A 21,238-nucleotide genomic window follows, 5' to 3' on the forward strand; every position below is an offset into this window, starting at 1 on the left:
CGCAGGGTTAAATAAATATAACAAAAACTTCTGCAGGCTACATTTATTTACAAGTATTGCTGTAATCAGCATGAAAGTACAACTTCAAACAAAAAATGTGGTAAACTAAGCTGTAATATAGTAGTAGCTAACAGTGGCGTCGCGTGGGGTGGAAAGCTGGAGCTGTAGCTTCACCTAAAAAAATAAAAAAATATGCTTTTTTATTTTACTTTAGAGTTTAAGCCTTTAACACGTTGCTTTAAATGGGCCCCTGATTCAGCTGTACAACCCCAAACTACGTTAAAATAACTTTATTATAAAGCTGAGGAATTGAACTTTAAAATGATATAAAATTCTCTATAATAACTAAAAATATAAGAAAGTTATGTCAAAATGAAATTGTACAAAAAATACAGGCAAATGTGTACATGAACGTCGTTAATTTCCCTCCTAAACTAGTTTTTAAGTTTTTATATTTGATGTTCAAAAAGTTCGTAAAATTGGAGCTGCAAGCTCAATCTGTGTCAGCTGCATTTTAAACGTGTATACAAGTCTTCAATACAAAAAATAATGAAAAGGTGAATTCGGGAGCTGTATGAACTTTCAGCTCCATGTGAATTAGATAATGATCGTTGTTGAAAATTTACAACAACGCGAGAACAACAAGACAAGTTGAACTCGAGCAGAAGTAATTCGAGGCGGGAATACTCAAGCAAAGGTAATTCGAGCAGGGAAAACTCGAATAGAAACAATTCAAGCAGGTAAAATTCGAGCAGGAACAACTCGAGCAGGAAAAACTCGAGCAGGGGCAACCTTATTTTTTAAGTTACTTACACATTTTATTAAATAGTCAGACAAATCAAAAATTAAGTTAGTAAGTTTATAATTGTGCAAGTACAGAAACTTACATGGACATAAAAAAAAGAAAAGTAGCTATAGTTGTTAAGAAAGGGTGATGATATACTAAGGTATGAGATGTTTTTCTTTTTAATATTTATTTTTCTATATTTTGTTTATTGTTTAGTTAAACAAATATGTTTAACTTTTTTTCTGAAAAATTTGCTATTTCTTCATATTACCTTTATGATTTTAAATTTTGTTTTAAACTTGGGGATTTTAAAACTTTACTATCTCAATCTGCAGCATCCCCTAACAAAAATACCACGCGACGCCACTGGGCCTTAGTGCCGACTCTTGCTTTTGTACAGGGGTCGGCTGCCTTTTTAAGTCTCGCACTCTATTGACAAAAGTCTAGTGCGGGCAAAATTTGTTTCAAAACAATTGTAAATAATAGCACAAAAAACTAGTTTGTTCTTAAAATGTGATAAAATAAAAAATAAAAGTCAGCTGATAAACATAAATCATTAAATTAAGAGCCTAATTATAACTTTGTTAACCATAAAAACTTTTTATTTTATTGTTTACAAAAAAGTATTTCACTTTGATTCCCGCATCTGCTTTAGCACTTTATATTTTATCGATTAATGTCAACTTTATATTTTGCACAACTGACCTTAAAAAAGTTTTTATATAGCTCCAAAAAAACTTAAAAATAACTAAATTAAGTTTTCCTTCGACCAAGTTTTGAGCTTCGACTTTTTTATAGTACTCAACAGATTTTGTTAAAAAATTTGTTACAAAACTCTATTTGAATTTATAAACATTTATAAATAACAGCTACTTGAATATCTTTTTTTATTGGTATAATTTTTATAGATAAGCACAATTACAATAAAAACTCTATGTTTACTAAACTCAATTGTTAAAGTTTATAAAATAGAATTCTTAATAAAAAAAAAAATAATACCCAAGGTAAACGCAATAAATAAAAGTAAGTAAAAATGCGGTAAGTAAACTAAAATGTTATAGATTACCACCAGTGTAATCGACCTAATAAATAATATTTTTATTAAAATTCGTCGTGACTGCTGCTCGTGCAAACCTTCTCAGTTATCGTAACCCCGTTCACCACCCTCGTCCTTATGTAGCACTTGCCTCCACCGTTCGTGCCTGTTCAATTCATTAACACTAAGAAAATTTATATTCATCTTTAAAAACTTTTAGGGTTACATGTTAAAAATGGTCATTTGAGTTTTCAAAGTATTTATATACTATTTGCAACCGGCTATTAACAGATTACTCATTTTATTTTATATTTTATTTAACAAAACTTTTCAAAACTATACTAGATTCATTTTCAAGTGATAAATGTTAAATGAATTTGAAACTTTTTGGTAAGTAAACAGTTTAAAAACTAAGTTTAAACTATGACGTATGAATAAATTCAAATAACTACAAACTTTAGAGATTTAGCAATTAAAACTAAAGTAATTATATGTTAACTGATGAATATATTATAATAATATGTAAAATATTTAATAAATATATGTGAAATAAAAATAAAATAAAATGAGTAATCTGTAAATAATAAGTTGCAAATGGTATATAAATACGTTTAAATACCTTCCTATAATTGTTTTTAGAATCTTTTTAAAAAACAGTAAAATTACCAGCACACACTTACAAATAAGTATCGATTTCATTACGATGAAATAAACAACACATTTTGTTTAATATTCTGAGATTTACATCTTTACAATATATAAAAAGAACTTACTAGTTTTTTGTCTGTTTTTGCTTTTTGTTCTTTCTCCGAAGTCAGCGAAAATATCGTCGCTCAAATGATCAAAAAACGGATCTTTAAAATTGTTTCTGTAAAAGTTAAATAACATTTTTTAAAAGTCTTTTGATTTTTAACCAATATGTGGGAAATGCAGGAAATAAATGGAGTTTCAAATTTTAATCGGATTTATGAAATACAAAAACTCACGAAAACATGTCACCGAAAAAATCATCATCGAGAAAAGTGCTGAAAAAAAAAGTTACAAAAATTTGTTTTGTTGAATCTTTACAAATATTTGAAGTTTAATACGTTACTCATGTTTATCTTGAAATTTTTATTTTATATTAATAAAAGTGTTTCAATTTAAGATTTAGTTTTACTTAATTTTTTACAGCTTAAATAAGTTAACTATATACATTAACATGAAAACTTGATATTGTTTTTCAACTAGTTAGTTTCGGTTTTAATTTATAAGTATATAACATGTCAAGACAATACAAATTGTAATTAATATTATTAATTAACTTTATACGATATTTCCTAACATTTTACATTTAATCAATCAATAAGCTTTTTTATCAACAAAACAAACTCTGCGTTTCTAGCATCAAACCCACTGAAAAACTTGTCCATGTCGAAAAAGTTATCAAAGTGGTCGTGAAAATTGCTGAAATCAAATCCATCTGAATTTGAATTTTCATTTGAATGTCCGAACTGGTCATATTGTTTCCTTTTCTTTTTATCAGAAAGAACACTGTACGCTGTATTTTGTAAACTTATCAATGTTGTATAAGTTATGATTTTACAATTACAACCTAAATAAAAAATTATAATTAAACTTAGCTTTACGCTTTACAGCTTATGATATTTACTAGTATTAGAGACAAACCCTCGGCTATTTTTCTGAACTTTTCTTCTGCATCTTTTTCTTTATTTTTGTCAGGATGGTACTTTACTGCCAGTTTTCGGAAGGCTCTTTTGATTTCTTTTGTAGTTGCTGATTTCTCAACACCCAGAGTTTTGTAGTAGTTTTCTTTGAATTCAGCTAGTGCATAAGAGAAGCCAAGTAAGAGTAGTAGACTGTGCTTTAACAGTATCATATTTATTATCTGACTTTAAAATATTATTCAAAATGCTATTACATAGCAATACTTAAAAAAGTTTTTTTTTAATTTGTAGCTGTTTATTGTGCTAAATAAGCTCTTTAAACTATAGGTAATGCTTTACAAAAGAAAAATTTATAGAAGAACATTTTAGTCAATGTTTTAAATTGATAAACTAGAATAAACAGCAGATAACTATTTTTTAAAACTGTATTCTAACATATAAAGTACCTATCGATTACAAACTAAACAACTATTTTGAACTCTGCTTATCAACAAGCTGGTATGTTTGTTTTTAAATTAATTTAATTTTTTCAATGCCTACAAGTCTATACTAATTACAACGCAAAACTTAAAATATGCTTTTTTGCCAACAGCATCACATGTAAAGGAACTTTTGTATTATATTATCTGAAAAACAACTCTTGCAGTCTAAATATACCACAACTTTATTGATATAAACAATATCTTCTAAAATACTAAATAGATAATTTAAGATAATTAAAAACCTAGTTCTGTAGAAGTACATTTTTGTCTATGCCAAATACTGTATAAATAGCAATTTATGTGTAGTGGCTTGTTTTAATCTATATACATAAATTGCTGTTTATACAGTATTTGGCATAGACAAAAGTGTACTTCTACAGAACTAGTTTTTTAATTATCTTAAAATGTTTATTTAGTGTTTTAAAAGATATTATAAAAGTTCTTAAATAATAAAAATATTTTTTTTAGTCAAATATAGCTTGATTTCTTCTTAAAACTATTGTAGTGGCATTTTTCAAAGAAAAACCTAATCGTTTTTATAACGTTTTTGGAAGATTCTTTAAAATGATGGTACAATTGCAATTTCAGTCTACGTAGCTTTGATTTCAAAGATGCAGTAAACTTAGATATATCTAATTTATAAGACGTTTTTTTTTTGTTCAAAAATATGAAGTTAAGACTTATCTTAAAGCATATTATTTTAATGCGACCAATTTTTTTACTGTTATAAATATAGATAACGTAGTGCTCATTGACATCTAGTACGATTGTTTTCTTAAGAATTTATACTAAGGTAGATTACAAGTAAACTTATTAATTTTCGATTGTTGACTAAATTTATATAAAAGTAGATAGTGAATTAACATAAAAGTATTGTTAGACAAAGACTTTTTTTTATTTGTATGTTTTAATTTGAAACCGTACTAAAAAAATTTTTAATAATTTTTATTTTTTATAAAACTGTTTGCTACTTTAAAACATTTAGACTTGTTGCAACTTTTATAATCTTTTTTTAAAACTGTTGAGACAATATCTAACCTAGATTTTTACTTCATTATAGGTTACTTAAATCATTAGAAAGTAGGAATGTTAGGAAGTCTGGTGCGCTTTAAAAAAACGAAGTAAAATAAACAGGCATTACTAGAATAAAATCTGTTGAAGTAATTTTAAAGGCAATTTTATAATTTATACTCTTTCACTGTATCATTTTTATCTAATAATTATACTTAGTAGTTAAGAGACAAAATTTAAATAAAGTTTAAAAAAAAAGAAATAATAAATTTTAGCTTTTAAACCTTAAATAAGTTGATACTTTTAAAAAACTTTTTAATTGCTGTTTTTTTTAAAAGTTTTGTGAAGTTTATAATATTTTTTATATAAAATTGAAAAGAACTTTGTCAAGAAAATATTTAGCATAAAAATTACAAAGCTCACATATACTAATAATTTATCGAAATCAAGTTAAGTTTTTAATACATATATGCTAAGTAGTTTTCAAAAAGAGTAGATAAAATAAAACACAAAAATTCTTTACATAACAAATTTTTACAAGTACTTTTACATTTTTTACTGATTCTATATGAAACAAGCTTTAACTATTAAGCTTAAATTCTAAATCTAGAAAAAATTCGTTTTTAATTCAAACCTACAATCAACTATAAATATAAATGATTAAAAAAAAAGTTTATTTTTTGTTTTAAATTTGTAAGAATACTTTTTGTAAAACATAGTGTAATAAAATCAATAGTATAACTAAAATAAGCATAAATCTAAACAACTGAAATAAAACTTTTAAAAAATGCATGATTAAAACTAAGGGTTGCTACATTAAACAACACGTCAGTAAGGCATGAAAATATGGATTGTTTTTACAGTGAATATATTGAGTGGGCGACAATCAGCCATCTAACTTACCTAGTCACGTGAGTAAAATCAGCTCTCAAGCTATTAGCTTATAAAGAGTTTAAAACTAGTAGATACTTCAAGTTACTTTTATTCGAACGGATATTAAATAGTCTTTTAAATATGTTTTATTTTAGCAAAATGAAATTTCATTTAGAAACACGTTACATTAGTTAAAGTAAACAGTCTTAATGTTTTTTTTTTTAATTTTCAAACTACTATTTTCTTTATTCTATTACAATAATTAAGTTTTAATTTGTATACAGTAATTTAATGTATTATAGCTACTTTAAAAATATTTTTTCTTCCGCATAAATAAGTTGTATTTAAACTACTATAAACGAAAAACTTTTATACAAATCTCTGATTAAAAAAAAACTGTTTTTCATAAATACACTAGTACATAAATTGATAAACTGCGGCTAACAAAGCAAAAATATTCAGATCGCAATGGACTTTAAATATAAAAACATAACTTTTTAATCAATAAAATAAACTTGGTTAAAACTTGCAACTCGGCTTTTATTTTAAAATTTATTTTGGAAGAAATTTTCTATATAGTACGGCCGGCGAGCAACATTTTTTTGAAAACAGACGCACAACTTATAAAAGACTGCCGACTTCTGTACTAATAGTATGTGAAGAGCCTGCTTTAATTTTATGGAACAAAACATTTATTTTTAACTTATACACACTAGCGCAACACTTATGTTTTATGTAAAATGAAGATCAGGACAAAAGCTTTTTTTGTGAAAAACAAGAAAAATATTAGGTTATATTCTATACATATATTGTCTTTTGAACAAGAAAAAAAGCACTCAAAAATTTGGTCCAAGGACCTGGTGTACAAGAAAACCTTTCGGTTATCGACGTTGTTTTATAAAAAGACTGTTATAAAACCTACTTAACTTTATAAGTAAATAAATTAGTTAAATACCCTACTGTTTAAAATGACATGATAAAATTTATATTAAGAAAAAAGTTAAAGATTTGTTAGAATTCGGCTTTCTTTTTTTAAAATTTTTATAATATACAAAAATTATTAAATAAAATTGATAATTAAAATAAAAATCATTACTTTAACCCAATTTATATAAATGTAATACAGTAAATTGGTCAAGGTAAATAGAATATTTAGATTGTTTTTAAAAAAGACTGTACTCATAGCAATTTAGTAATTTGCTAAAGTAATAAAATATTTGCTTGTTAAAAAACAAAGTAATTATAAAAAAGATTTTCAATTCGAAAATTTACAACAAGAGTCTCTTAATAACATAAATTAAAGTTTTTTACAGTCTAATGAACGTATAAAACATTCCGAGTTCACAATTTTAATTTCATTGATATAAAAAAAAAACATCGGCGAAAGTCTACAGAGCCTAAGCCTAGAACTTTGTATGCCGTGAGACAAGCTAAGGTTAACATAAGATTCAATCGAATTAGTATAATAAAACCTTATGTTTAATTTGTTGATAAAGGTAAAAAATTTAACGTTGACATTACTTGAACGTTGCAGTCCAAGTAGTTGGTCTAATAGTAGGCCTATGCATAACATTGAACATTTTCATTTGTTTTGTTTTGATTATACAGATAGTTATTATATTTTCGAGACTACAAGAAGAAAAATTACGTTTTTTTGATTAGTTTAGAAGTTAAAAAATGTTTAAAATTAGAGCTATTATGTTAAGTTAAAAAGTCACAATTTGTCAAATCTTAGTTAAACTGTTAGATTTTTTTCATTGCAATATACTATTTCTTTTTTTAAGTTTTATATTCAAGATTGTCAGAAAATTTGTTAAGTATTTGATTCAGTCTTTAGAAGAAGAAACTTCGAGAAACCATAACTTTGTTATCGTTAGCCGCACGAAGATGAAAACTATTCTGAATCTTTTTAGAGTTGCTTCAAAGGTTGATTTATTAAATTTTCAAATTTCAACAAACAAACATGATAGTTTAATTGTTTTGTTTAAAGTTCTTACGCTTTTAGTACTTTGATTGTAAATAATAAAGATCCGTACAAATTGTAAAACATCAGCAAAGAGCATGTTGAACTTGTTGAATAGTTATGAAATGATAATAAAGGGATTGCCCCTTTATGGTTGATACTTACCTTCTTTTTTCTTAAAGAATGTTTAAAGGTAACAGCAGTAGACACTTTAACAGAAAAATAGCGAATTTTTAATACTTTTATAAAACAGTATAAACCTGCTTTTTCTTCATTGGTTGTTTTTTAGCTAAAAAGGTCGTCGCAGGCAATTTTTTTGCTGTGCGAGCTACAGTTTTCCGACCTTTGCCCTGAATGTAAAGTTCTAATTAGGTTAGAATTGGCTGAGCGTATGAATACTATAATCATATCAGTGGCGGATCTTGGTTTTTTAAGTGAAGCAGCACATGTTCTACTTATTTCGCAAAGGAGCATTTAGTATATTTATTTGAAATCTTTATAAAATTTACTTTTAACTGCCTACAAGGTTTCCACTCGTTGGAGTAAAAAAAAAGTGAGCTTGAGTTAAACCAAAATAGCTTAAATCATTCTGAGTTAATAATAAAACATTGTTAATAAACTCGACTTTTTGGAACTAAATTTAAGATGAAAAAAATTGTAAAACAAAAAGTGTTGAATTTTGTATATACATATCTACTTATTAAACAACAAGTTAGAATATATAAATATTTTAATTAACTAAATTTCAAACATATTTTGTAACTTCAATAAACTTTTTTGTGTTATTTGTTTTAACATCCGATAAACATAAAGTTTGTATATACGTTTCTAAAGCAGAACAGGTTTTTTATTTTTTTCTTCAAACTATTAAAAAAATTTCAAAACCTATATTGTAAATTTTGCAAGCATCCTTCTTAAATTATTATTTTTTCTTTATCAAAATTCTGTAAACAAAGCTTGCTTTTCTAACTCGTCATTATACAAACAGTCTTTCAGAACATATACTTATATATTTAAGTATGTGTTTAACAGTTATTTATCATAATTATATTTCAAACATCAAAAATTTTAACTGTTTCAAGTTTTTTACAAATTTTAATGCTGTAATTTAGGTGCATACACCTACAGATTTTTTTAAAATTAAACGTGTTGATAAATAAAAAATACTCGTATTTGAACTTTTAGTTGCAACAAGCTATAATCATTTACTTTAACTACTTGCTTTTTGTATGGTATAAGGTTAAAAAAACATATACAGTAGGGACATCGATAAGGAACGCACATTGAACTTAGGCAAAAGTGCGTACCTTATAAGTAATGCGTACTTTAAAGTTTTGCTCTTTCACACAGAAAAAGAACTAATATGGACTAATAATTGTTTTCACTTAAAACAATGCCTGTTTTAGAAGATTTTTTTACCAAAATACAGTTTTTTTTTAATAATTTTTAAAATGCAGGTAACTAAAAATTTCATCATCTTTAGACTTACATGTAAATTATTTTATGTAATCTATTTTATGTATTGTTTAAAATATATTCATCTAACAAAATATAGTTCTTTTATATGAAGTTTCATTTCTATTTAAAACTTAGAACTCGAACAGTTTCTAATAAAATTTCATCTTTTTCTTAACACCTCACTAAATAGACTAAAACATGTAGCCTAGATGGCAAATATTTCAGTTAAAAAAAATTTAATCCTTTAAGGCTACCTACGTCAAGTACTACACGCACATAATGAAATGAATTTTGCTGATAGATCAGCCAATAAAACGCGAAAAGAGGGTGTAGGTTTATAGCGTGTACATTTTTCAGAGAACGTCAGAGACCAGACTATGTTGGCTTATATTAGTAAAATTATTTTGTTGAGTACCACATATTTTTTATACAAATTACCCACTTTATCACTAAGAGCATCGAACTTAGTGCATAATACCATAGACATACACCGATATAAGCTTTTGGATAGTATTTCCAAAATTTTAGTCCATAGAGTGACTCTAGTGTGGACAACTCTACTTAGATCAGTTTTTGAAGTCCGGAATTTTAATTCGTAAAAATAACTTTTTAATTAGTCTAAAGTCTTTTTATTTTTGTTAGTGTAGACCAGGGTTTCCCGGCGTAGGCGATATCGCTCTAATGATGGCAATAAACTAAGAAAGCAAAAACGTAAACGAGTAATTGATTAGTTAAGTTCAATATCTGTAAATAAAAGGGTGAATACCATTTAAACCTCTGCCAAATCGGGGATTATGAAAATGAGTTTGGGAAACTGAGGTATAAGTTATTTAAATTTATATCTCGAATGTTTTTTTGTTTACATGTACTTAGTAATAAATTTAGAATTATAAATAATATTTGCCTGCATTTCTTTAACAAAAATATTTTAATAAATGAAATGTTGCTCATAAAATTCAAAACCTAACAGTTTCTTTATAAAATTTTATACTAAATACGAAATCTTTCCGTTTGATATTTAAATCAACAATCATTATCGTGTTTCTTTGAAATATTTATGTAAGTTAGGTCCAGTTATTGAGCGGCTTTCAAAAAGACTCAGAAAGGTGTTCAACAGATTCGACTTACAAATAAGTAAAGATTCCAATTTAGTAAGAACTGATTTTTTGGATGTAGAGCTAGACCTTCGCAATGACACTTATGCACCGTACAGAAAACCAAATTTCCAAGCGACATATATCAATTTTAAATCAAACCAGCCTCGATATGTTGTCAACCAATTACCTAAATCCATCAACAAAAGGTTGACAACTATATCTAAGAATGATACACTAATAAGAATGAACTATAATAAAGAATGCTTCTTTAACAGATCGAAACAGCACTACCAGGAAGCGTCAGTTAAAGGAGGTCACAATCACGATTTGAAGTATAACTCTGGTAACGAGAAAAAGACCAAAACAAAAAATATCCTATATTTCACGCCACCATTTTGTTTGTCGGTAGAGACAAAATCGGTAAACGGTTCCTGGAAATCGTTGGCTGAAGCTTTGGCCCAACGCACCCGCATAAAATTTTCAATAGAAAACTGTTGAAAATTTCGTACTCGTGCATACCAAACATGAAGAGCCAAAATGTTAGAAGATAAGGCAGAGATGAATGCATGGTGGATGGCAATTGTTTATTAACAAATTGTATCAATAGAGCGACGGTAATAACATCAGAGAAAAGTATGCAGTATGTTAGCTCATCAGGTTTATCGTTTAAAAGTAGGTACACACGGCATAAATGTTCTTTTAACAACAGTAAATACAGACTAAAAACTACGCTATCAAAATATATCTGGGATGTAATAGATGGAAATAAAGATTTTAGCATTAACTAAGAAATTTTAGTACGAACAAACTCAATTTAAAACATGGCTGCACTCTCTGCAATATGGAAAAACACGAGATCCCAAAATTTAACTCAAATCTAGCTTTAAATAAACGAAATGAACTTTTTAGTAATTGTAAACATTTTTCAAGCTTTTATTTTAAATAATTTTGAACATTTAACTTAGTGTATCTTATATCTTTTAACGATTTATTTAGTGACGTAACAATCCTTAAAGTTTTTGCTTAACTTAATGTACACCTTGACTTATGATTTAAGATATTATCACAATAAACAAACTGAAGATCTGTTCTGTTTAACAGAATAGTGAAACAATTGTATTTGAAAACTTAGTGCTTTATTAATATATATTTATATATACAACTAAAAACAAATTGTACAGTAATCTTCCTTTATTGTACCAACATATGTTTCTAAGTGTTAACGAATCAACACACTTCAACTGGGTTCTGTAAAAAAAATAATTACTGTAATGAAAGAATAGAAGTATAGAATAAAGTAGGTGTACACATGTTTTCATTAAAATGAAATAATTTCTACAGATAATAGTTAATAATAGGTAAAATATTTAATATTAAATCCGACTGTTATAAAACTATATAATATTTGTAATTATTAAGTCTAAAATAAAACACACAACAAAACAACAAATCATAATATATTCAAACCACTCACATTAATGGAAAGAAAAACTGATTCAAATTTTACTGTTGTCAATGAATGAACAAAATACATTCATTACATCTAATAATTACGTCACAATACAAATGAGGTTATTTCAACTATTTAATTTGTATTGCAAAGTGTGTTGATTCGTTAACACACAGAAACATATGTTGGTACAATAAAGGAAGATTACTGTACAATTTGTTTTTATTTATATTCCAATGAAGTTATTTCACTAGGATCTTTTGTTACCAAACGATTAAACCTATATTTTTGAACAGTTTTATACAACTAATGATTTAAATATTAACTAAGTATGATTATTTTAATTAATATTTTTGTGAAGTTATAAAATAACAAATAATTACATTGTCATATAGAAGATCGTTGACAAAATAATTTAATATACATTTAACCTATATCTAACACAAAAATAATTTATTAAGATAAAACTTTCTAACTTACAAACGATTGAGACAAAACATAAAATGAAACAGCTAATCCTGCTTCAAAACAAAATCCAATTTACTGCTTTAAATTAAAAAAAATTACCTATAATGCAGAAATACTAATAAATTAATATTGCCATTATTCTTAAATTACAAGTCTACTAAACTGAAAAAATAATACGCAAAAACAATAAGAAGTCTACAAGACATGCAAAAAGGTATAAAAAGTTTAAAAACTTAGAACCAAAAGTGCCGTATTAAAACAATTTGTGATAAATGTGTACAAATTACAATATTCTACATAACACGAAAACATTACAAATCAAGTAACATCATTCCATATTAAATCAAAGCATTAAATATATACGAACAAGAATAGAATGAACTCATCACATCGACTTGACCTTGTACTTGTTTCCTTTCATCATTTTTTTCATCTTTTTGCTCTGCTCACGACGCTGAATCATCTCCTGCGATAAAAAAGCTTTGTTATTCTTTAAAATTTTCACTATGAAAGAAAGTTTCATTCTAGGTGTTGGCTACTATGTTGTTGTACTTAGTAGTACATTTTTTTGTATAAAGCATATAAAACAGTACCTAAAATATAATAAAAACTTACTACTTCATAAACATAATGAACTTTATTTTAAAAAGGAATTATTTTTAAACTTAGTTTGAACGGTAATTCGATAAGACGTTTGGCTACAAATTCCTCTGGGAAAAACATTTGCAAGTTTTGATTTTTAATATCAAACTGATAAATCCTTTTTTTTTTAGATGCGATTTGGACCCACTTAGAAATATATGCACATATCAGTATTACTTTAAAAATTAGTTTATCGTAAGTTTACTGACGAAGGACTTTGTCTGAAAACGTTTTGAACATATGTAATATGCAATAAATTTGTAGATTTTTCAAAACTATATTTTGATTTTTTCTAACTACTTAAAAAATTGTAATAAGATAAGCAAGTTTGACAACCAGACTAACGACTTTACTAAACTTTACGACCAAAAACTTGATATTTATTAATAAACGAAACAAACGTCCATCCTCCTCTGCTTGTCGGGATTCTCCTCCATCATCATCCTCTCCTTCAGCATCTTCTCCTTCTCCTCCCGCTTCAGCATGGCCTGCTCCTGCCTCTGCAGGTGGGTCTGCTTCATGTACATCTGCTGAATCTCCATGCGGTGCTTGTCCGTTCGCTTCTTGCTCTGTGCAAATAATAAACATGATGCTATTTTGAAATTCATCTTAACTATTTCATTATTCGGTTGATAAATGTCAGTTGTTTAAATGTTGAAAGTTGACTGTCACAAAATGAACCAATCAGAATGAGGCGTGAAATATGTAACTGCAGAAGACACAAAACAAAAATATAGACTAGTATTATTATGATACAGAGTTTATATTGAGATCCTTTAAAGTTACAAGTAAACCTATTTTGATAACTGTGTTGTATTAACTATTTGTTTATGGTGTAAATATAAGAGTTATTGTTTAAATATATTTAATTGTTTCAGAGTTCTTTAAATGTTTTATAGTTAATATTACTTATAGTTTTAAAGTATTTTTAACTTAAACTGAAATTGTTATAAAGTTTTGTTTATTCAAAGTTATTTATAAAAGTAACTTATATTTTTAAAATAAAGTTTTTGTAACAGTGTTTTGTGGTTCTTTTTTATAATAGATTCATTACTTAAACTGTCTGTCTGATTTGTATGAGGTAGCATCGAGTAATTAAATGAGTTAGTATTTGATTGTGATGAGTAGAACCGATAAATTAAGTAACCAACAATCTTCAGATGCTTATAACACAATTAAATATTGTATAACATTAAATGAGTTTTCTTAAAAAAAAAGCTTTGTACAAATAATTTTTACTTTTTATTTACTCTTAGAACATATACATATATATATAATAAAGCTGATAGTTATCTTTGACTTTATGTTATCGTTTATATTCGCTGAACAAACCTCTCTTGAAAGCCTCAGCTTTGAAACTTTATCGACGAGGAATACGGCCAGCTTGAACAAGGGAAGAAGTTTTTCCATCCCGTCGTTCGCGGTGCAACCGGAGGGTACTGTTGAGAACACATAAACATGTTGGTGTTAGCTTAACTTGCAACGTGCATTTGGGACTGAGTACTTTAACATAAATATTTAGCTGTGTAGATTAGTGTTCGGCATACTGTGGCCCGTAAAACCAAAACATTCAGTCCGCGAGTAACTTATTAGCTAAAACATACTATTTAAAATCAATAAAAAGTTTTTGTGGTAAAAACTTAGAACAAAGCCCTAAATTTTGTTAGTTACTCTTTACTAAATAGTCTATTAATGCTTCTTTTATCACATTTTGGATTTAAAAAAGAATTTTCACATTGACTATTAAAATTATTTTAAAACAAATGCGGTCCGCGAGCAATTTTTTATAGAAAAATTGGCTCGCGACTTATAAAAGGCTGTCGATTCCTGATGTAGATAAATATTTAATATTGCATTTAAAATTTTTTTAACAAACTCTAAAAAATATCTTAGTTAAGATTTATCAAACTTATCCACGACTAAGTTTCGAGGCTACCTATTCATGTGTGAATAGCTGCAATAAAAACATATAGTAAACTCAAACAAAGATAAAATTTGCTTTTATTGCAGCGTTTTACACTTGAATAGTCTTATATGTTGTTTCTACATTGCTTGTAAAATTTGTCCTTAATTTTGAAACACAATAAATTAAATATCGAAACTGACTGTTGAGCGCCATGTTCAAAACTCTCTTTACTTTCGGAGGTTCAACGACCTGTTCCTCCTGATCCTGAGGTTTCAGACCTGAAAACTGATCTGAAATGTGCAGGTAGTCCAACAAGTGCTCGTTCTCCCTCAACACTTTCAACACCTGTTTGTTAAAGGTTGATCAATTTTCTGGTTAACTAAACAATCAATTAAATATTTATATCATTTACAAGAAAAGGCTTATCCTAGTTGTATTATGACTTACTACTTTAAAAACTGATTACTTTTAATTGTATTGTTAAGTTATACTTGTTTTTTAGTGTAACAAATAAAATTAAAAACATCAATACTACTTATTACTAAAATTAAAATTTTTAGCTGAATTTCAACTTCAGTCACAACTTATCAAAAAACAAACTTTCTGATCGAGTATTGAAGAAGCAAGTTCTGATGGAACTTCGCTCAACATTACCATTGTGGGGGAAAACCCGAACTTTTCAGACGAACGAATCCTATCTCCGGAGTACAACGACTAAAAAATATTTATTATTACTTGATGATAACCCAAACGGTATTTTCATATATATAATTTTAAAATGGCTTAGCTTTTTTAGTGCAGATACAAGTACTTGTTATTATATATTTTAAAAAACCATTGTAAGTATATGACTTTTATTGTATATTGATAGATTAAAAATAAACTAGACAAAAGAAAAAGTACAGCCTTTTAATTGTTTAACAATCTTAGTACACATTCATTTAACAAAAAATAGTCTTTAGTAAAGAGCACCTTTAAAGCATCATATCTAGTAACTACAAAACTTACAACATCGGTGTAATTCTTTTGCAAACTCAACAAGCTCTTCTTGTTTCCCAAGCAAAATACGAACGGGTCCATGCTGGTGAGCGTGGTTTGTATCAGTATTTGGTCGCAGCTGCTCGATCCTGACACGTAGCTCCACACCGTTGACACTATGTCCTGCCTTTTGATCATCTGTTGTTAAAGCGTTTATGATTGAAAAAACACAGAAAACAAGAATATATGTCCGTATGTTAATTATTAAAATAAATGTAAAATAATAATTGATTTTATCTAAGTTAATTTGTTTATTATAAACTGTTACAAAATTTACGCATATAATTAACATCAAAAAAAGATGTTTAACTTTTGCGGTTTACTTTAAAATTTTTAGAAAAAACTTTGCTTATAGAATTAGAATTGACAGTTATTGATGGTAATTCGTTAAAATGTATTGATTAAGCTTTTTTTTTTATTCACAAGCTTAGATGAAAACTGCTTAGTTAATAATTTACACATAGTCAAAACTTAAAAAATTCTCATTACAAACATTTAAGCTTACTTAGAAATATAGTCAATAGTCATTAGAAATTGAAATAAGCTTACTAATGTAATTATATGCTTAGCTAAAGCAGCATTAATAACATCATTTATATTCAATGTAATTAAAAGACTTTAAATGGCCTAATTAAATTGTAAACCATAAGAAAATAGAAATTTTAAGTAATTAAAAAAATAAGTTATACACATGCTCAAAATATTGTAATTTATCATTAAATCAACCTTAGTTCCTTTCTTAAACATCTTAATACAACTTTTAAATAAAATTGGTCATTTAAATAAAATTTACTGTTAGTGTAATATAAAATTAAATACTTACTCAGTTAAAGTCATTTTTTATAAATTTTATGTTTACAATATCACTTTTACAACAAAGAAGTGTTATTTTAAATATTACTAATTTTAAAGATTATCTAATTCATTCACTGTTTTCTAAAAAAAACAATACTATCAAACAGAAAAATGGACTGCTTTTAATAAAATTAAATCTTAATTTAAACTATCTTTTTAAACAAAAAGACAGATGTAAAACCAAACAAATAAAATAACTTTAAGACATGCAGAACTGAAAAATATTATTACTTGGTTCAACTTTTTTTTTTCAATATTATAACAATACTAAAAATAGTTAGTTCTTTAATAAGTGATTTTTTTGTCAATCGCATCTTTTTTCATTTTAAATTTTCAAAAAAAACTTGTTAACAAGTCATATGTTTATATTTAATTAATGGACTTTACAAAAAAATTGAAAACAGTTATCAATAAGAATAAATTTAAGAATAATACAAGAACGTTATTATCATAACATAACAAACAAACAAGCAAGCAATTAAAACAAAATTAAATTCAACCTTCACAGTGAAAAACACAAGTTTAATACATGCAGAACCAAAAAATATTAATTGTTGATTTAAAAATGGCGTTAAAAATTAGAAGAATACTAAAAACAGTTGTTCAATAAATGATTTTTTTGCCAATCACATTTTGTTTTATTTTTAATTATTAAACGAAAATCTTGTTTACAGCACATATATTGTAATTAACGGATTGAAACTGTAGAATAAGTAAAAAAACATGAACATAACTACTACAACACTACAAACAAACAAGGAACTGAAACTTTTATGAACCTTCAAAGTGACGAGCATTCCCTCGCACAAATTTCTGCCGCTGCACCACAGCACGTAGCTGTGCTCGCTCTCCTTGATCAGCTGATTCGTCGACACTGCGTTCTGATTGGCTGGATCGTCACCGACCAGTTCGAACTGCGACTTGAGGAACGACGAGTGAGTTTGCAACCTGTTTTGCAAAATATTAAACTATTTTAAAAACAAATTCATAAATCATTAAAATAAAAAAGTTTGTTTTAAAATTGACACTTATACTTTGCTTAATGAGGCCAATATTGAAAACATACATACCTATTTCATTTGTTATTGTTATTATAGCTTGCAGGTAGTTTTATGATGTAGAAAAATTTTGAGTACTCTCAAAGATATAAACTTTCAATAATGTTTCGTTAAGTTTTTGGAGTAATTATACTCAAATCAAAAATTTGTTTCATTACAAACGTATCTACCATGAAATTATCTAAAAAATACCTTTAATCAAACGTTTCTTATCCAAATAAAATGTTTTATTGAAAAATTATAAAACTAATTAAATTCAAAAATTCTAAACATAAGATCAGATTTTATCAAATTCCAAACTTTAATCATTTCAAAAATTTAAATAATTTGTTAACAAACCAGGCAGCAGCAATACTGTGATTCTTTGAAGATCCAACAATGTAGTTGATCAAATAGAGACCAGCCATCGCCATAACAAATATTTCAACATAATAATTTGTCCAATTTTTCGAGCCGCGTGGCACATTCAAGATTTTTAAGTTGCTCTTTGCACTACCCTGATAAAAAATCACACTGATGCTCTATTTTCTAACACTAAATTCTACAACAACTTTCAAACTTAACAAAAAAGATTAAGAAAAATGTTTATTGCTATTTGATAAAATATATTTTTGTTGGAAGGTTTTTTGTCGTAAACAAATACTATTTGCAACTAAGAAGTAAAATAGTTTTATTCATTGTTAATTCGAAGCTTTTTGTCTTACTTCCATAAAACTTTATCAAGAATGAAAGATGAGTTAAACCATGTATAAAATACGCAAATAACTTTGAATGGAAAATAAACAGATTTAAGTATATATTGATTTAAATTTTTAAAGTGTTTTTTGTTATAACTTTGTTTTAAATTTTGTTTAGTTAGCATATTTCTATTTACAGTTATTAACATTTCAAATCTAAAATATCTATTGTTTACGTCATAATATTACAAGTTATAAACTTATTGCAAAATTAATTACTAACTCATCTTTCATTCTTGATAAAGTTTTATGGAAGTAAGACAAAAAGCTTCGAATTAACAATGAATAAAACAACTTAACTTCTAGTTGCAAATGGTATTTATTTGATAAAACCAATGAGAACTTTATCCACTTTGTTGGAAACAGATTACAAAAAACAAACTTTGTTTTCATTGAAAACTTGTTCACTGGCAGGTTCGCTCGTATCAAACTCTTCGGGGTCCCACTCATCGTCCTATAAAATAATTTTATCAAACCACATCACTTTTATATGCATTACAAATTATATTTACTTTCAATAGTTCCTTGTAAACGTTTTTTATATTAGAGCGAATAATCTAAAACTTCATATCAATGTGTGTGCTGTAATTAATGTTTTTAAACTATAAATACTGAAAAGTTCATAAGAAAAGCAAATTCAAAGGACTAAAGTTTTATTGGTTTAACTTAAAGATTTTAAAAACATAGGGACTTTACTAACTATCTTAATTTTAAACTATTTAGTTTACACTTTATTGATTGATAAAAAGCAATTTTTTGATTAGCTAGTTTAATCTAATTGTTTTATTATTAAATACCCAAACAAAAATAGTTTGTCTAAATACAATTAGTTTTAATATCTGAGTAAATGAACTTATCTAATGAACAGCAATTATTCGTTTTCAACTTATAAAAAAAACTTTGAAAGTTTAAAGTTGATGATTTTCAAAAAAGCTTATGTAAAATCAATACAGAAAACCTTTGTAAGTTTAAATACTTCAGTACTTTTTTTTAACTATAGAAAAACATAAAAACCAACTTCAGTCTCAACAACTGCATCATCTTCTTCATCTTCATCATCTTGCTTGTCCACTGGATCTGACTTCACTTGCTCCTTCACTACTTCTGATATAATGTTATTAAGTTTGAATTACTTTCAATAACAATAAAATATTTGATTGTAGTTGAAAGCAAGTTTAGATTTAAGAAAAATATTATTTATACATAAATCTCTAATTATATTCCAGCAAAATTAGCTGAAATATATTAGATTGATTAAACATTTGTGAGCTTTATTGATAAAGAAATTTAATTTGCAAGGACCTATGTTTGTTTTATAATTATCTTAACTAGCTATCTTTTTTGGCACATTTTATTTTCATTTTTAGTTGGAAAAAAAAAAACAAATTAAAGATATCTTATAAATAAAATTGACTTTTTTGGTCTTAATTTTTTGTATGAAAAATTGTTCTGACATATTATTTAATGTTACATGGAACATTTCCTGAAGTTTTGGTAAGTTGGTCTTCAAATGTAGGAAGAGATATATTTTTAAAACTTTATTTTCATTTTCAGGAAGGTTGGTAAAAAATTTTTTTCCTCTATATACAGGGTTGCCACTGGTTTTTGAAAGTTTTTGGGTGTAATTTTAGTTTAAAGTTAAGTTTAAGGTTAAAAACTGTGTTAAGTAGTAGATTGAAAAGATACTGTAAAGCTACTTTAAATATGTTTTTTAATTAAAAAAAATTAATGATGACAATTTTTTTTAATCTATATGATAGATTTTTCGTGTCAAATCAAAACTTTACTGCTTAACAGGCAAAAATTGTTTAAAATTTCAGATTTTACAGATTTTTTAGTCTAAATTGTCAAAATCCAGGTTTTTCTAGGATTCCAGATTTTGTGGCAACCCTGTACGTATTTGTATTGGATACTTTTTACAAAAGTGATTAACCACAAAAATTAATTGAAAAACATTTTGTATTCTGTTTAAAGCTTTTAATTTAGGACCTTTAAAAATTAGGGACAGTTTTTTATGACCTTAACAAAACTGTTATCAAACTGCTAACTTTTACATTTTTATATGCCCTTGACAAAGCTTAGATAATAGTTCTTACAAAACTTTAACTCTCTAAGAAGTATCACAAAATATAACTAAAAACAATTAAATATCTAATTAAATATTTATGAAGTTGATAAACTAAAAATTATTTATTTTAAACTCAAACATAAATTAAGTAGAACATGAATTTTTTGCACTGATTTGATAGATAAACCTTAAAAAAAAAACTTTTGTGAAGAATTACATCACAAAAACTTATAACTTAAGAATAATTTCGGCTTTTAAACATTTTCAAATCATTTAATATAACTTATCTTTTTTAACTTAGATCATTTTCCTGGGAGTGACCCAATACAAATAGAGTCGATTATTTCTCTACTAGTAAACTAAAACAACAACAATATTAACCTTCAGATTTATCAGCCACAACTTGTCCTTCATCAAAATCCTCAAACTCGGCAAATTCATTGTCTTCAAATTCGTCTACATCCTGGTTGCAGCTAGCTAATGTTGCAGTTAGCAGCAAAAAACCACTGAGTAACAGCAGAAACTTCAGTAGCTTCATATGATTGATAACTTTGTAATGGTTGATACAAAAAATTTAAAACTGGCAAAAATTGGAATAAACTTGTTAAAAAAAACTTTTAAGTGTAAACGTTATAAACAAAA

The 21,238-nt window shown here is 26.5% G+C and overlaps 2 protein-coding genes across 2 annotated transcripts; both read right to left on the reverse strand.

Moving 5' to 3' along the window:
• Nucleotides 1-1,660: 1,660 nt before the first annotated feature.
• LOC145829517 (chaperone protein DnaJ-like) lies at nt 1,661-3,710 on the reverse strand. The gene is made up of 5 exons (XM_082937340.1): nt 3,492-3,710; nt 3,195-3,363; nt 2,810-2,848; nt 2,597-2,691; nt 1,661-1,989 (listed from the first exon to the last, which is right to left on the reverse strand). The coding sequence occupies exons 1-5, from the start codon at nt 3,700-3,702 to the stop codon at nt 1,889-1,891; spliced, it is 615 nt and encodes a 204-aa protein (XP_082793466.1). The 5' UTR covers nt 3,703-3,710; the 3' UTR covers nt 1,661-1,888.
• An 8,608-nt stretch (nt 3,711-12,318) lies between these two features.
• On the reverse strand, nt 12,319-21,171 carry LOC145829174 (PAT complex subunit CCDC47-like). Its single transcript, XM_082936897.1, has 11 exons — nt 20,978-21,171; nt 19,547-19,632; nt 18,911-18,982; nt 18,131-18,288; nt 17,513-17,681; nt 15,849-16,016; nt 15,441-15,554; nt 15,041-15,185; nt 14,267-14,373; nt 13,336-13,503; nt 12,319-12,758 (listed from the first exon to the last, which is right to left on the reverse strand). The coding sequence occupies exons 1-11, from the start codon at nt 21,132-21,134 to the stop codon at nt 12,678-12,680; spliced, it is 1,425 nt and encodes a 474-aa protein (XP_082793023.1). The 5' UTR covers nt 21,135-21,171; the 3' UTR covers nt 12,319-12,677.
• Between the last annotated feature and the right edge of the window lie 67 nt (nt 21,172-21,238).

Source organism: Thalia democratica, chromosome 2, assembly GCF_965202585.1.
Source record: "Thalia democratica chromosome 2, ktThaDemo2.hap1.1, whole genome shotgun sequence".
NCBI classification, from domain to species: domain Eukaryota; kingdom Metazoa; phylum Chordata; class Thaliacea; order Salpida; family Salpidae; genus Thalia; species Thalia democratica.

Excerpts from the sequence above, each read along its gene's own strand:
- LOC145829174 (XM_082936897.1), bottom strand. The coding sequence starts at position 21,134 with ATGAAGCTACTGAAGTTTCTGCTGTTACTCAGTGGTTTTTTGCTGCTA. Across the intron at positions 15,555-15,848 it reads AAAAGAATTACACCGATGTT|TCGTTGTACTCCGGAGATAG; the intron begins GTAAGTTTTGTA and ends AATATTTTTTAG. Across the intron at positions 15,186-15,440 it reads CTTCAATACTCGATCAGAAA|GTGTTGAAAGTGTTGAGGGA; the intron begins GTTTGTTTTTTG and ends TTTAACAAACAG.
- LOC145829517 (XM_082937340.1), bottom strand. The coding sequence starts at position 3,702 with ATGATACTGTTAAAGCACAGTCTACTACTCTTACTTGGCTTCTCTTAT. Across the intron at positions 2,849-3,194 it reads TTTGATGCTAGAAACGCAGA|CACTTTTCTCGATGATGATT; the intron begins GTTTGTTTTGTT and ends TTTTTTTTTCAG. Across the intron at positions 2,692-2,809 it reads TTTTTCGGTGACATGTTTTC|AAACAATTTTAAAGATCCGT; the intron begins GTGAGTTTTTGT and ends TAACTTTTACAG.